Source organism: Fundulus heteroclitus, chromosome 24, assembly GCF_011125445.2.
Source record: "Fundulus heteroclitus isolate FHET01 chromosome 24, MU-UCD_Fhet_4.1, whole genome shotgun sequence".
Lineage (NCBI taxonomy): Eukaryota > Metazoa > Chordata > Actinopteri > Cyprinodontiformes > Fundulidae > Fundulus > Fundulus heteroclitus.
The window spans coordinates 8,695,661-8,711,568 of record NC_046384.1 but is presented as its reverse complement, the minus strand read 5'-3'; the positions used below and the strand labels follow the sequence as shown (position 1 = coordinate 8,711,568).

At 37.3% G+C, this 15,908-nt stretch overlaps 2 protein-coding genes across 2 annotated transcripts in view; one reads left to right on the top strand and one right to left on the bottom strand.

The window, feature by feature from the left end:
* Positions 1 to 2,250, bottom strand: part of LOC118557952 (activin receptor type-2A-like) — a 15,108-nt gene extending 12,858 nt beyond the window's left edge. The window contains exon 1 of the mRNA XM_036128479.1: positions 2,157 to 2,250. Within this exon, the coding sequence (XP_035984372.1) occupies positions 2,157 to 2,250 (94 nt within the window). The remainder of the gene's footprint in view (positions 1 to 2,156) is intronic.
* orc4 (origin recognition complex, subunit 4) overlaps positions 1 to 12,569 on the top strand; it is a 47,124-nt gene extending 34,555 nt beyond the window's left edge. The window contains exons 5-13 of the mRNA XM_036128161.1: positions 2,327 to 2,402; positions 4,386 to 4,471; positions 4,547 to 4,747; positions 7,777 to 7,950; positions 8,025 to 8,111; positions 8,181 to 8,289; positions 8,370 to 8,465; positions 12,178 to 12,245; positions 12,328 to 12,569. Coding sequence (XP_035984054.1) covers positions 2,327 to 2,402; positions 4,386 to 4,471; positions 4,547 to 4,747; positions 7,777 to 7,950; positions 8,025 to 8,111; positions 8,181 to 8,289; positions 8,370 to 8,465; positions 12,178 to 12,245; positions 12,328 to 12,510 — 1,080 coding nt within the window. The 3' untranslated portion in view covers positions 12,511 to 12,569. The remainder of the gene's footprint in view (positions 1 to 2,326; positions 2,403 to 4,385; positions 4,472 to 4,546; positions 4,748 to 7,776; positions 7,951 to 8,024; positions 8,112 to 8,180; positions 8,290 to 8,369; positions 8,466 to 12,177; positions 12,246 to 12,327) is intronic.
* The last annotated feature ends 3,339 nt before the right edge of the window (positions 12,570 to 15,908 follow it).

The window sequence follows — 15,908 nt, the reverse complement described above, 5'->3', positions numbered from 1 at the left end:
TGAGAGTCAGAATCAGGTGTTCTGTTTCTCCAAACTCTGCAGACCGACTGCTTTAACAATCGTTGCTGTTTTCTATCAGTTAATCAAGTGTTTTATTAAGCTCTTAAATCCTTGAGAAGCAGCAGCGGTGTACCCACTTGTACCGCTGCTATCCCAGACAAACCTGTTCCTCTTCAGTGTGTTGTCTTGCTGCCAAGTGAGTCATGAATATTTTTCTGGTCTGAAAAGAAAGAAGAAAATCTCCAGAGTGTCATCAATGAATTTTTTTATTATTATTATTATCCTGATTTTCAATGTGTGTTTGAGTTGTATTGTGGCTGATTATCTGGTGCTTGGCCGCTGTTAAGAGCGAGGACAGAGGACAGCACAAATGTCCAAAATCTGAAAAACTGACACCGAACCAAAAAAAACGAGGATCAATAAAACACATGAAAGCTTGAAAATGAGGCCTTGGGTCTGCAAAGAAGCTGCAGCTCTGAAGGTCAAACCTGAGGAGAGGTGAAATGAGCTCGGCCGCAGTTTTAAAAAGCCTCTTCATGTGTTCGCATAAAGGCAGACAGAAAGCTGATTGTGTCAGCAGAAGGTCGTCTTTTACCATAGTGCGACAGAATAAACCGGCGCTCAGCGAAGGAGGTGATTTCTGAGATATCTGGTAGTTTACTACGACTTTTTTCATCCATCAGCTCAAAGCAACAAGAAGAGTCTGGAGCTTTGTCTTTATTGTGAAGGAGCGACAACCTAAATCTGTTTTTATCAAAGTCGGAGAAATGTCAGCTTTGTAAAGTTTACTAAACACGATAACATATTGTTAAAAATGTATTGTTAAATGTTTTTCATTGCAGAAGTATTCACCCACTTGGCTTTTTGCCTATTTTGATAAAGTCTAACCTTTAATTAAATCAAATAAACAGGAGAGCAAAGAAAAAAAACTTACAGAAAATAAGAAAAAACACTTTAATGAGCAATAAATGCTGATAATTAAATATTGTAAAAATGTAATAGCTGTGAAATATACACATAATATATTCAAAATGCTTTAAAAAAAAGAAAAATATAGGTATTAACTTTGCCACCAGGGGGCGATATTGAGACATCTGTCTCAGATGTTTTTTAGCAATGATTCTCGCTCTGCTACTTCTACGGTATTATTTAAAAAAATGTAAACGTTAGAAACGTCTTGTTTAATGGTGCGTTTACGTAAAAGCCTTTGTTTTTTTTAATTGTCTATATTTTATTTGGTTTGAATTGTATTTTACCATTTTCCGGTCGGCTCGCTATCCTAGCCAATCAGAGGACGAGCTGCACTCAAAGGAGGAAGTGGCCATCGGTGACAGAGCTGCGTTCCCGCGAAGATCGAGACGTGTTTTCTCCACCTTAATGCTTTCAGGTAGGACGCTTTTATCACACCAGTGTCTGTGCAGATTGTTATATTAATAAAAAATCTTAAATCTGTTTTAGACGCACAGTCAGATGCGGGTTAGCCCCGAAATATCAAGCTGCGGGTTGAATTCCCAGAGGGTTGTGAAAGTTACGCCAAACTCCTGTTTAAAATCAAGTGACTATATAGATTTCATCGTTTCAGGCTGTTTCTGAGTGGTCTGAGTTGGTTGTTGGGATATTTTCTGAAAAACGAATACATGCTTTGCAATTCGGCTTAAATAACATCCTGCCAGCACTTTTTTTAAACAGTGTTGTAAAGACATTGTCTCATTTAAAAACAAGAGTTCCTGATAGACTGGGAGTTGTGTGCAGTGTTATGTGATGCATTGATTTAGTGCCACCCCCTCCCAGTAATGATTTATAAACTACTCACCTTTTCAACCATTTGTTTTACAGGTTTTTATAAATCATCATGAGTAAAAGAAAAGCAAAAGACACCCATCTGCCCATTGGAGAATGCATCACTCAGGTTTGATATAAAGAACTCATTCCCTTATGTTTTCATTTACGTTGATTTAACATTTATGCATTTGTATTTGCTTGCATTTACTTTCAGGTTCACCACATTTTAAGGAAGAGGTTTTGCCATCAGCAGCTTCCTGATGCACCAGAGGGGGTGGAGGCCCAGCACAGGTGGGTGAACAGGGGAATTTCTCCCTACATTTGGAGTCATTTTACAGTTCCTATCAAGCTTAGGATGGCTCTACCCTGTTTACCTGCAGCACCTGATGGAGCTGCTGAAGCGCACGCCGTCCACGGAGAGAGCAACTCTGTGCTGATCGTCGGCCGAGAGGAGCGGGGGAAAACCATGGTGAGCCTCCGCCGAGTTACGGTTGGAAGAAAAAGGACCCGTACCGAGGCGTGACGCGTCTCTCTGTGTCCGCAGCTGCTGAGGAGCGTCCTGAGGGAGCTGGCAGAGGAAAAGGAGGTGCAGAAAAACCTCCTGCAGGTTCACCTTAACGGTGAGAGTCACTTGTTTTGGACTATGAACTCAAACGAAGAGGGTTTCTGTTAGGCTGGGTATCATCTGGGATGAGCCGATACGATTCTTGATAAATAGCTCAGCTTGATTTGACTCCAATATGGATATTTATTACTTTAAAATGAATGCTCAGTCATTCAATAAATAAAAGCAGCCGTATATTATATTTATGTTCAACTTATTGAACACTGATAAATTAACAGGAACATAAAGTGCATTTGGTTAAATGCATTTAACGTATCACAGAAACCAAAAATGTGCACAAACGTCTGATTTTAGGGACGAAGGCGCCATAAACATTATATACATAGATGCGTCATTGGGCGGTTCTGCCGATGCGTCAGAGCGTCGGCCATGTTGAATGTGGCAAATGTGCAGTTACTCAGTCACTTAAACAGTATCAGAGGGACTTTAAACTGAGAATATACTTTATATCCGTAATATTTTTATTTTTGTAATATTACAAGTTTATTTCCGTATCCCTTTGGCTTCACTCTCCTCACTTTATTCTCATAAAGAATACATATAATTAAAATAATCTAACCTGGCCCTATTACTCCAGGACTAAGATAGTTCTACAAACTGTTTCTATTCTGGAAATGTTCCCCGTTAATTGTCATAATATGACGTTTTTCCCTCATAATATTACCACTTTTGTCTTTTTTTTTAACTCTATTCTATTACTTTTTTCTGATATTAGTAATTTTATCTCTTTAATACTCCCCCAAAACGTCTGTTGCTAATCTGTATCGATACCAGATCTTAAAAGGTTCACATGACACGGTTTTATGAAATAATGAAGACCACAATGTTTAGATTTAACCAATTAATTTTTTATATTCATTGCACATACACAACATATCTATGTATCTATCTATCACTCTCTTTCATATATATATATATATATATATATATATATATATATATATATATATATATATATACACACAGACATCATATACGTAGACGCGTCATAGGGCGCAGGTTTGCACGTCAGCGTCACCGCCATATTGTATGTGGCCAGAAAAAAGTTAAGTTCTGTCATTGTGAACGTGAATCAGAGAAGAATACACACACACGCACACACACATTTATTTATTTATATATATATATGTGTGTTTGTGTTATGAATATAAGGATCAATTTGTTAAATCTAAACATTGTGGTCTTCATTATTTCATAAAACCGTGTCACATGTGAACCTTTAGAAACAGACTTTTTGGGGGAGTATTAAAGAGGTAAAATTAATAATATGAGAAAAAAAAAAAGTCCTGGGTCAATAAAGTAAAAAAAAAAAAAAAAAAAAAAAATAAGTGATAATGTTATGAGAAAAACGTCATATTATGAGAATTAAGAGGGAACATTTCCAGAATAGTGAGAGTTTGCAGAATTATTTCACTCCTGGAGTAATAGGGCCAGGTTAGATTATTTTAAATATTTTTATTCTTTAGGAGAATAAATTCAGGAGAATGAAGCTAAAGGGATACAAAAATAAACTTGTAATATTACAAAAACAAAAATACTACGAATACAAAGTATATTCAGAGATTAAAGTCCCTCTGATACTGTTTAAGTGACTGAGTAACTGCAGATTTGCCACATTTAAGATGCCGGACGCTCTGACGCATCGCAGCATAGGCAGAACCCGCCCAATGACGCGTCTACTCTTATGTCTCTGTGTGTATATATATATATATATATATATATATATATATATATATATATATATATATATATATATATATATATATATCTCTGTGTGATGGCGCTTCTAAAATCCCGTCGGCCATTCAACAAATTCGTCTCACTTGCATTTACTCGCTGTGAACAGTAATGACGCGCTGTAATATCGCCCCCTAAGGGTTGGGAGGTATATCAACATTGAAAGCCAGAATATCGATATTAAATGGTTTTTAAAAACATCGATAAATGTTCCTGTTGCATCTTTTCGCGGTTGTTCCAGGTCTCCTGCAGACGGACGACAGAGTCGCGCTGAAAGAAATAACACGGCAGCTCCACCTGGAGAACGTTGTCGGCGACAGAGTCTTTGTAAGTAGCGGCTGACAGCGAGGAGTTTCTGCAAGAGAGCGAACTGCAGAAACCCAAACTGTCGTCTGGTTTCAGGGAAGCTTCGCGGAAAACTTGGCCTTCCTCCTGGACGCGCTGAGAAAAGGGGACCGCAGCAGCAGCCGCCCGGTGCTGTTCGTCCTGGACGAGTTCGACCTGTTCGCCCACCACAAGAACCAGACCCTGCTCTACAACCTGTTCGACGTCTCTCAGTCCGCCCAGGCGCCCGTCGCCGTGGTGGGCCTCACCTGCAGACTGGTGCGTGCATTTGACACTGTGCGGCTTGTAAGGCGAGCTCCTGTTGTTAAAATCGTTTCTCCTCTTTCAGGATGTGCTGTTTCATAACTGTCAGAACTAAAGTCAGCTTTCTCTGACTTGTAATTAATGAGATATTTGCTAAAAAAAAAAAAGACATTTCTTTGGAAATAATTTAAACTGTGTTTGAAGCTTCATAATCCAAATAAAACACCCAGAATCAAGTTTCTGTGACTTGTAATGGAGATATTTACCAAAATTCATGCTAAAAACTATCATGTTTGAAGCTTCATAACGCTTTAATTTCTAGTCGGATCCAAATAAAACACCCAGACTCAGCTTTCTGTGACTTGTAATGGAGATATTTACCAAAATTCATGCTAATAAAACGTTGTTTTGGAAATAATTTAAATAAAAACTGCCAGAATAAATTATTACAGAAATAAATGTCCTCCGTGTCTCTGGCTTTTGCCTTTAGAAATGGTCTAAAATGCAATAAGATCAGTTTGAAGCTTCATAACTATCAGCTCTAAAGTCAGCTTTCTCTGACTTGTAATTGAGATATTCAACAAAATTCATACAAAAAAAAAACTAAGTTGCTTGGGAAATAATTTTAATAAAACTGTTTAAAGTGATCTGTTTAAAGCTTCATAACTCTTGTTAGTTTTACTCAAATCTAAATAAAAAAAAACCTGGTTATTTAAAGGAGAACGTCTACTTTCTAATGAAACCAGACTCGGCTTTCTCTGACTTAATTAATTAGTTAATAATTAATATTTACCAAACTTCATATAAATAAAAACCTACGTTGCTTTGGAAATAATTAAAATAAAAACTATGTTTGAAGCTTCATAACTGCTTATTTATAGGAGCACCTCTACTTTCAAATGTAACCAGACTCTACTTTCTCTGACTTGTAATTAGTGAGATATTTACCAAACTAAATACAAAAAAACCTACATTACTTTGGAAATAATTTAAATAAAAACTATCATGTTTGAAGCTTCATAACTCGGTCATTTCTAGTCGGATCCAAATAAAACACCCAGAATCAGCTTTCTGTGACTTGTAATGGAGATATTTACCAAAAATCATGCTAAAAAACATTGCTTTGGAAATAATTTAAATAAAAATTGTCAGAATAAATGATTACAGAAATAAATGTCTCTGGCTTTTGCCTTTAGAAATGGTCTAAAATGCAATAAGATCAGTTTGAAGCTTCATAACTGTCAGATCTAAAGTCGGCTTTCTCTGACTTGTAATTAATGAGAAATTTGCTAAAGAAAAATAAACGACATTTCTTTGGAAATAATTTAAACTGTGTTTGAAGCTTCATAATCCAAATAAAACACCCAGATTCAACTTTCTGTTACTTGTAATGAAGATATTTACCAAAATTCATGCTAAAAAACATTGCTTTGGAAATAATTTGAATAAAATCTATCATGTTTGAAGCTTCATAACGCTTTTAATTTCTAGTCGGATCCAAATAAAACACCCAGACTCAGCTTTCTGTGACTTGTAATGGAGATATTTACCAAAATTCATGCTAAAAAACGTTGCTTTGGAAATAATTTAAATAAAAACTGTCAGAATAAATGATAAATGTCCTCCGTGTCTCTGGCTTTTGCCTTTAGAAATGGTCTAAAATGCAATAAGATCAGTTTGAAGCTTCATAACTATCAGATCTAAAGTCAGCTTTCTCTGACTTTTAATTAGTGAGATATTTACCAAACTAAATACAAAAAAACCTACATTGCTTTGGAAATAATTTAAATAAAAACTATCATGTTTGAAGCTTCATAACGCTTTAATTTCTAGTCGGATCCAAATAAAACACCCAGAATCAACTTTCTGTGACTTGTAATGGAGATACTTACCAAAATTCATGCTAAAAAACATTGCTTTGGAAATAATTTAAATAAAAACTGTCAGAATAAACGATTACAGAAACAAATGTCCTCCATGTGGCTTTTCATACATCTGAATTAGGCTTTAAGGGCCTTTAGAAATGGTCTAAAATGCAATTACATCAGTTTGAAGCTTCATAACTGCCAGTTTTACTCAGATCTAAATAAAAAAAAACTGGTTATTTAAAGAACATCTACTTTTTAATGTAACCAGACTCAGCTTTCTCTGACTTGTAATTAATGAGATATTTGCTAAAAATAAATGATGTTTGAAGCTTCATAACTCTGTCTTTTCTAGTCGGATCCAAATAAAACTCCCAGACTCAGCTTTCTGTGACTTGTAATGGAGATATTTACCAAAAATCATGCTAAAAAACATTGCTTTGGAAATAATTTAAATAAAAACTGTCAGAATAAATGATAACAGAAATAGATGTTCTCCGTGTTTAATTGGTTTAAAATAAAATAAGATCAGTTTGAAGCTTCATAACTGTCAGATCTAAAGTCAGGTTTCTCTGACTTGTAATTAATGAGATATTTACCAAACTAAATACAAAAAAACCTACATTGCTTTGGAAATAATTTAAATAAAAACTATCATGTTTGAAGCTTCATAACGCTTTAATTTCTAGTCGGATCCAAATAAAACACCCAGACTCAGCTTTCTGTGACTTGTAATGGAGATGTTTACCAAAATTCATGCTAAAAAACATTGCTTTGAAAATAATTGAATTTAAAAAACTGTCAGAATAAACGATGTGGCTTTTCGTATCTGAATTAGGCTTCAAGGGCCTTTAGAAATGGTCTAAAATGCAATTACATCAGTTTGAAGCTTCATAACTGCCAGTTTTACTCAGATCTAAAAAAAAAAAAAAAACCTGGTTATTTAAAGGAGAACATCTACTTTTTAATGTAACCAGACTCGGCTTTCTCTGACTTGTAATTGATGAGATATTTGCTAAAAATAAACAATGTTTCAGGCTTGATAACTGTCATTTCTAGTCGGATCCAAATAAAACACCCAGACTCAGCTTTCTGTGACTTGTAATGGAGATATTTACCAATTTTCATGCTAAGAAAACGACATTGCTTTGTAAATAATTTAGATAAAAACTCTTTCAGGACGTGCTGGAACTGCTGGAGAAGCGGGTGAAGTCTCGGTTCTCTCACCGTCAGATCCACCTGCTGAGCACCCTGACCTTCCCTCAGTACTCGGAGCGGGTCCGCTCTCAGCTCAGCCTCCCCGACGACTTCCCGGACGCAAAGTTCGCCCAGCAGTGGAACGCCGCCGTCACGGTGAGTCGGGCGAGCGGCGCTCCCCAAAACGGACGCCCCGTTCTGGGTCTTGACTTCGTCTCGTTCGCCCGCAGACTCTCTGTGAGGACAAGTCCGTCCGCGACGTCCTGCAAAGACACTTCGACTCCAGCAAGGACTTCCGCTCTTTACACATGCTGCTGGTGAGAGGACCCTCCTTACGGTGCACGGTTCCCTAAATCAGGAGCCTGCCTGACTATTATTCCCTCCAGATGTTGTGTCTGAGTCGAGTCTCCGTCGCCAAGCCGACCATCACGGCCGCGGACTTCCTGGACGCCAGTCGCTCGTGTCTCGCCGACGCCAAGGCCAACATGCTCCACGGTAAGGCAGCTCACGGGAGTCCGGCCCAGAACGCCTCCCTCCTGGGGTCCGGTCTGAGGTTTCCCCCTCCCTCTCTGTAGGGCTGTCCATCTTGGAGCTGTGCCTGATCATCGCCATGAAGCACCTCAACGACGTCTACGAAGGAGAGCCGTTCAATCTGCAGATGGTTCAGAACGGTACGGCTGGAGATCGGGATTAGAAGCTCGGTTAATCTGAAGGATGACATCCACAGCTTCACAGTTAAATGTGTTTTTAGAGACACCAACAGGAGAACGGTTTGGAGACAACAGCTGTAACTTTTAATCCAATGCGGTACCGCGCGTGAGCTATTTTTAGAAACACAACGTCACGATGACGTCACATCACGTGGTACGCAGTGGGGCAAACTCCGGAAAGCCGCCGTTGTTTTGCGTGCGTTAGCCTAGGTTTTACTCGGTAAACGACTGCTTTTTCCAAATCTAAAACCATGGTTTTTAAACATTGTTGCTATGGAACGTGCAACAGCGACTCGAGTTACGCTGATCGGCCGCATATGAAGGATGTTTTCTTCAAGACTGCCAAGGAGAAATGTGTACGCTTCGGGGCAGTCGGCCTACACAACAGTTCAACCCGCAAAAAGTTACCAAATTCACGTACATATGTAGCAAGCATTTTGTCGGATGAAAGGGCCCAACCGAAGAACATCCTGACCCAATTCCAGCGACATCAAGTCAAGGTAAGAGTATTTTGGTGGCCGACATGTTAATAAAGTAGCGCCTGCTACCATGACAGCATATAGGCTATCATGGTAGCAGGCGCTAACATGATAGCCTGCTACCAGGATAGCTTACTCAAAAACATTTCAAATGAGACAAACATTAAACATATACCCATTCCTGGACGGTGATTACAAACAACAAAAAAAAAAAAAAAACGGCCGACGACGCCATGACCGCCGCGCAGGAAAAAAAACCAAAGCTTACCGTTCATCAACTCGGCCAGTTTTCCAGTCTTTTTAAGCCCTCGAACCTCAAGCCATCGTTTGAGCTGAAGGTTGGTGTGTTCTTCGACAGTGCGACCAGTAATCCGTGTGCCTGGGACATCGTCTTGGGAAAGTTTAACGGCTGTAAAGTCGGTCATATCGCTGGTTCTGTTGCGCTTGTAATAGCTGGGTTATCCGTGCGTTCTCTCCTGTATGCCCTACCTAAGCGGCAAAAGGGGCGTTGCTCTTGAGACGGTGACGTCACGTGCGCGGTACCGCATTAGAAACAATTAGGGGCCCGTCTGACGACATGAAGTAGGCTAAAAGCTCTGAAGCTACGGTGAAAACCTGGACTGTGTTTCCCGCAGGAAATTGGTTAGGCGAGGTGGTGAGTTGAAGAATCTGTAGAGAGACAACTACTTTAATGTTGGCTTTTTAATTAAAACAAATGGAATAAATTTAAATAAGAGGCACTAGTCCTTTTTAAAAACTGACTAAAACATCAAAAAATTTTAATAAAATGTTTAAAGTGATATGTTTAAAGCTTCATAACTCTTGTTAGTTTTACTCAAATCTAAATAAAAAAAAAAACTGGTTATTTAAAGGAGAACGTCTACTTTCTAATGAAACCAGACTCGGCTTTCTCTGACTTAATTAATTAGTTAATAATTAATATTTACCAAACTTCATATAAATAAAAACCTACGTTGCTTTGGAAATAATTAAAATAAAAAACTATGTTTGAAGCTTCATAACTCTGGTTATTTAAAGGAGCGTCTATACTTTCAAATGTAACCAGACTCTACTTTCTCTGACTTGTAATTATTGAAATATTTACCAAACTAAATACAAAAAAAACTAAATTTCTTTGGAAATAATTTAAATAAAACTATCAAAGTTCATGAAGATAATGAACAGATAATGCCGACTAATCAAAATCCAACATTTATTAAGTGTTTATCAGTCTCTCCGTCTTGATGACAAGCTCTGCGTTCAATTTGAGAAGGGCCAAAGAACCAGAACCGCCTCACACTGCAAAAACAGACCTAAAAATAAGTAAAATGTTCTTAAAATTTGTGTTTTTGTTCCAGATTTGAATAGTTAAATAAGATGATCTGCCAATGGAATGAGTATTTTGACCCCTAAAATAAGATATTTAGACATCCTGCACATGAAGTAAGATGATGGAGATGAATTGTTCCTATTTTAAGTGCAAAAATCTCATTCCGTTGGCAAATCATCTTATTTACCCGCTAAAATCAAGGACAAATACACTCATTTTAAGAAAATATTACTTATTTTTAGTTCTGTTTTTGCAGTGCAGTAGAACCGGTTCTGGACTTTCAGATGTCTGGAGCCCCCCCCCCCCCGCCCCGCAGTTGATTTGGTACCGAGGAGCTCTCACAAACGAAGGAAAACTTGAGTCCTGTCGACAATAAAGGTGGAAGTGTGCCTCTGGCGGGGAGGAGACGTCAGAAGGGGCTGATCGACCAATCACAGCTGGAGTTAGCTTAACCTAAGATCTGTCGCTTTTGGCAGCCAAAGTTTTTATAGATATATTTTCTAAACCATATTTAGACTAGAGAGGGATGACAAAATGTCACGTTTATCTCATAAATGGGTCTGTTTTCACTTTTTCAAAGTCTCAAGGTATTTCATTATTCTGCTAAATAAACTGACTGGTTTAGTGCAATAAGGAACATTGAAAGCAATAAGTAATCAAACTTTACAAGTTAGATCAAAATTTAGTCATAATTTAGAGATTTCACAAAAAAAAAGATAAAGAAGTCAGCTTGAGGACTGCAGTTAGACTACACTGCAAAAACGGATCTAAAAATAAGTAAAATGTTCTTAAAATTAGTGTATTTATCCTTGATTTGAGCAGGTAAATATTCAATTCAATTCAATTTTATTTATATAGCGCCAATTCATGAAACATGTCATCTTGAGGCACTTTACAAAATCAGATTCAATCAGATTATACAGATTGGCCAAAAATTTCCTATATAAGGAAACCAGTTGATTGCATCAAAGTCCCAACAAGCAGCATTCACTCCTGGAGAAGCGTAGAGCTACAGGGAGAGTCGTCTGCATTGTCCATAGCTTTGCAGCAATCCCTCATACTGAGCAAGCATGAAGCGACAGTGGAAAGAAAAACTCCCCATTAGCGGGAAGGAAGAACCTCCAGCAGAACCGGGCTCAGTATGAACGGTCATCTGCCTCGACCGACTGGGGGATAAATAAGACTATTTGCCAATGGAATGAGTATTTTGACCCCTAAAATAAGATATTTAGACATCCTGCACTTGAAATAAGACGATGAAGATGAATTGTTCCTATTTTAAGTGCAAACATCTTATTCCATTGGCAAATCATATTATTTACCTGCTCAAATCAAGGACAAATACATTCATTTTAAAGAATATTTTACGTATTTCTAGTTCTGTTTTTGCAGTGTAGAGGTTAAGGAGGATGTTGGAAAACGGTGGTGGCAGCATCATGCTGTGGGGATGGTCGTCTTCAGGGGAAACGGGGAAGATGGGTAATGTGAAGATGGCTCTACACTGCAAAAATAGAGCTAAAAATAAGAAAATATTTCTTGAAATGAGAGTATTTTTCTTTGATTGAAGCAGGTAAATAAGATTATTTGCCAATGGAATAAGATTTTTACACTTAAAATAGGAATAATTCATCTCGATCAACTTATTTCAAGTGCAGTATGCCTAATTATCTTATGTTAGGGGTAAAAATACTCATTCTATTGGCAAATAATCTTATTCACCTGCTCAAATCCAGGAGAAATACATTAATTTCAAGAAAGTTTTACTCATTTTTAGTTCTCTTTTTGCAGTGTAACTCCTGCTTTAGTTTAAAAAAAAATAAAATAATGTAAATAACCCCAGCTTTCTTTTTAACTCCTCGCTCAGAGTTCAGGAAGTTCCTGCAGAGGAAGACCAACTCCATGTACAACTTTGAGCCGCCGGTCATCATGAAGGTAAGTCTGCGCTCCTGTGACGGACCGGCCCGAACCGACCCGAGCTAACCCGCCATGTCTCCTCCACCCCCCCGCCCTGCAGGCCTTCGAGCACCTGCAGCAGCTGGAGCTCATCCAGCTGGCCGACGGCTCCTCGGCCAAGACCCAGAGGGAGTACCGGCTGATGAGGCTGATGCTGGACCACGTTCAGGTCATGGAGGCGCTGCAGAAGTACCCGCAGTGCCCCACCGACGTCAAGCAGTGGGCCATGTCGGCCTTCGCTTAGACCGCTTATTGTGCCATGTCATGAGTTTTAACTTCACAATAAATTATTACAGAAATAAATAAATGTCCTTGGCTTTTCATGCGACACCTGAATTAGGCTTTAAGGGCCTTTAGAAATGGTCTAAAATGCAATAAGGTCAGTTTGAAGCTTCATAACTGTCACATCTAAAGCTTTCTCTGACTTGTAATTAATGAGAAATTTGCTAAAAAAGTAAACGTTTCTTTGGAAATAATTTAAATAAACGATGTTTGAAGCTTCATAATCCAAATAAAATACCCAGACTCAGCTTTCTGTGACTTGTAATGGAGATATTTACCAAAATTCATGCTAAAAAAAACATTGCTTTGGAAATAACTTAAATAAAAATTGTCAGAATAAATGATAAATGTCCTCCGTGTCTCTGCAATAAAGTCAGTTTGAAGCTTCATAACTGTCAGATCTTAAAGTCAGCTTTCTCTGACTTGTAATTAATGAGAAATTTGCTAAAAAATAAATTACATTTCTGTGGAAATAATTTAAATAAACGATGTTTGAAGCTTCATAATCCAAATAAAACACCCAGACTCAGCTTTCTGTGACTTGTAATTGAGATATTCACTAAAAATCATGCTAAAAAACATTGCTTTGGAAATAATTTAAATAAAAACTGTCAGAATAAATGATAAATGTCCTCCATGTCTCTGGCTTTTGCCTTTAGAAATGGTCTAAAGTGCAATAAGGTCAGTTTGAAGCTTCATAACTGTCAGATCTAAAGTCAGCTTTCTCTGACTTGTAATTAATGAGAAATTTACCAAACTAAATACAAAAAAACCTACATTGCTTTGGAAATAATTTAAATAAACGTTGTTTGAAGCTTCATAATCCAAATAAAACACCCAGACTCAGCCTTCTGGGACTTGTAATGGAGATATTTACCAAAATTCATGCTAAAAAAACATTGCTTTGGAAATAATTTAAATAAAAACTGTCAAAATAAATGATTACAGAAATAAATGTCCTCCGTGTCTCTGGCTTTTGCCTTTAGAAATGGTCTAAAATGTAATAAGATCAGTTTGAAGCTTCATAACTCAGATCTAAAGTCAGGTTTCTCTGACTTGTAATTGAGATATTCAAATTCATACAAAAAACCCTAAGTTGCTTGGGAAATAATTTAAAACGTATCATGTTTGAAGCTTCATAACTCTGGTTATTTAAAGGAGCACCTCTACTTTCAAATGTAACCAGACTCTACTTTCTCTGACTTGTAATTAGTGAGATATTTACCAAACTAAATACCAAAAAACCTACATTGCTTTGGAAATAATTTAAATAAAACCATCATGTTTGAAGCTTCATAACTCTGTCATTTCTAGTTGGATCCAAATAAAATACCCAGACTCAGCTTTCTGTGACTTGTAATGGAGATATTTACCAAAATTCATGCTAAAAACATTGCTTTGGAAATAATTTAAATAAAAACTGTCAGAATAAATGATTACAGAAACAAATGTCCTCCATGTCTCTGGCTTTTCATATAACACCTGAATTAGGCTTTAAGGGCCTTTAGAAATGCAATAAGATCACCTCTGTTTGAAGCTTCATAACTTGGCTTTCTCTGACTTTTTATTAATGAGATATTCACTAAAACTCATGCTAAAAAAACAACATTGCTTTGAAAATAATTTAAACTATTTTGTCTGAAGCTTCATAACTAATTTCTATTCATATCCAAATAAAAGATCCCTGGTTATTCAAAGAACCTCTATTTTCAAATGTAACCAGACTCAGCTTTCTCTGACTTGTAATTGAGATATTTACCAAAATTCATACATAAAAAAAAACATTGCTTTGGAACTAATTTAATTTTAATAATACTGTCAGAATAAGTTATCACAGAAACAAATGTCCTCCATGTCTCTGGCTTTTCATACAACACCTGAATTAGGTTTTATGGGCCTTTAGAAATGGTTTAAAATGCAATAAGGTCAGTTTTACTCAGATCTAAATAAAAAAACTAGTTATTTAATTGAGAACATCTACCAAAATTCATATATAAAAAAACAAAAAACAAACAAACTAGTTATTTAAAGGAGAACATCTACTTTCTAATGTCACCAGACTCTACTTTCTCTTACTTGTTATTAATGAGGTACCTACCAAAATTTATGGTATAAAAAACAAAAAAAACAAACAAACATTGCTTTGGAAATAATTTAAATAAAACCTATCATGTTTGAAGCTTCATAACTCTGGTTATTTAAAGGAGCACGTCTACTTTCTAATGAAACTAGACTGAGCTTTCTCTGACATTTCCTGCCTCAGATTCGTCCTAATGAGTTAATTAGTCGACACGTGTGACGTAATCTGACGTCTAAATGCAGCTGTTCCACAGATGTGGGAGAAAATTAGCGTTATGAAGACCAGGGAACCCAGCAGACGGGTCAGGTTAGGGTCTGAGCAGCGTTTAAGAAAGAGATTGGCTGAACTAAACCTACCAAGACGTTAAATCAGAAGCAACTCTGGAGCAGCTGCAGAGGTCCGCCGCTCAGGTGGTGGAAAACCTCACTCCACTTCCAAAGAATGGACCGCTTTGTGTTGGTCTAACGCACGAAGACAAAAACATCTAAACTGCTTCACATGGCAGTCTTTTACCCCTCACTGAATAAATTATGTAATTTAAATCTTGGATCTTGGATGTTTCCGTGTGAATTACAGGGTTCCCACACCTTGGTGAACATCAAATTCAAGGACCTTTCAATGACTTTCCAGGACCAATTTCCTCAAATTCAAGGACCACACGTGGCAGCATTTACCTACTGTGACCGCTGAATAGATTATCATATTTTAATACAATGCAAATTCAATAAAAGACTAAACGGCATAGAAGTTGTTGGGTCAGAAGCAATGCAAGAAAGTGGACTTAATTTATAGCCTACATTGATATTGATCATATTCATAGCCTACATTTATATCCACAGTACATGGCTATGCTATACTACATTACATATAAGATGTACATTAGCCTACCGCTTCATGGAATTTTATGGAAAAAAGTGCAGCATTGAGATGTTTAGGATTATATCAATTTGTTTCACTTACTTTCATCTCTTTGATTAAGCTAGTTTTTGACTTTGACTCTGAAAAGTCGCTAAATATAGCGACAAAGTCGCTGAGTTGGCAACACTGCGTGAATGTAACCTATTGGACGCACGTAGGCCTAAACCGCAGCCTAGCAACTAACGAAGAAGAGCGAACGTACTTTTGCAAATTAAAAGTCTGCGGAATAAACATAACTTTAAAAGATCATGTGGTAGTAAAATAATGACATGAGTTGTCATCCGTGTGAACTTTCAACCCACTGAGCTATATTATACACTGGAGTGCTAATCACCGTCTGTTAGATCGAGTCGCTTTGAAGC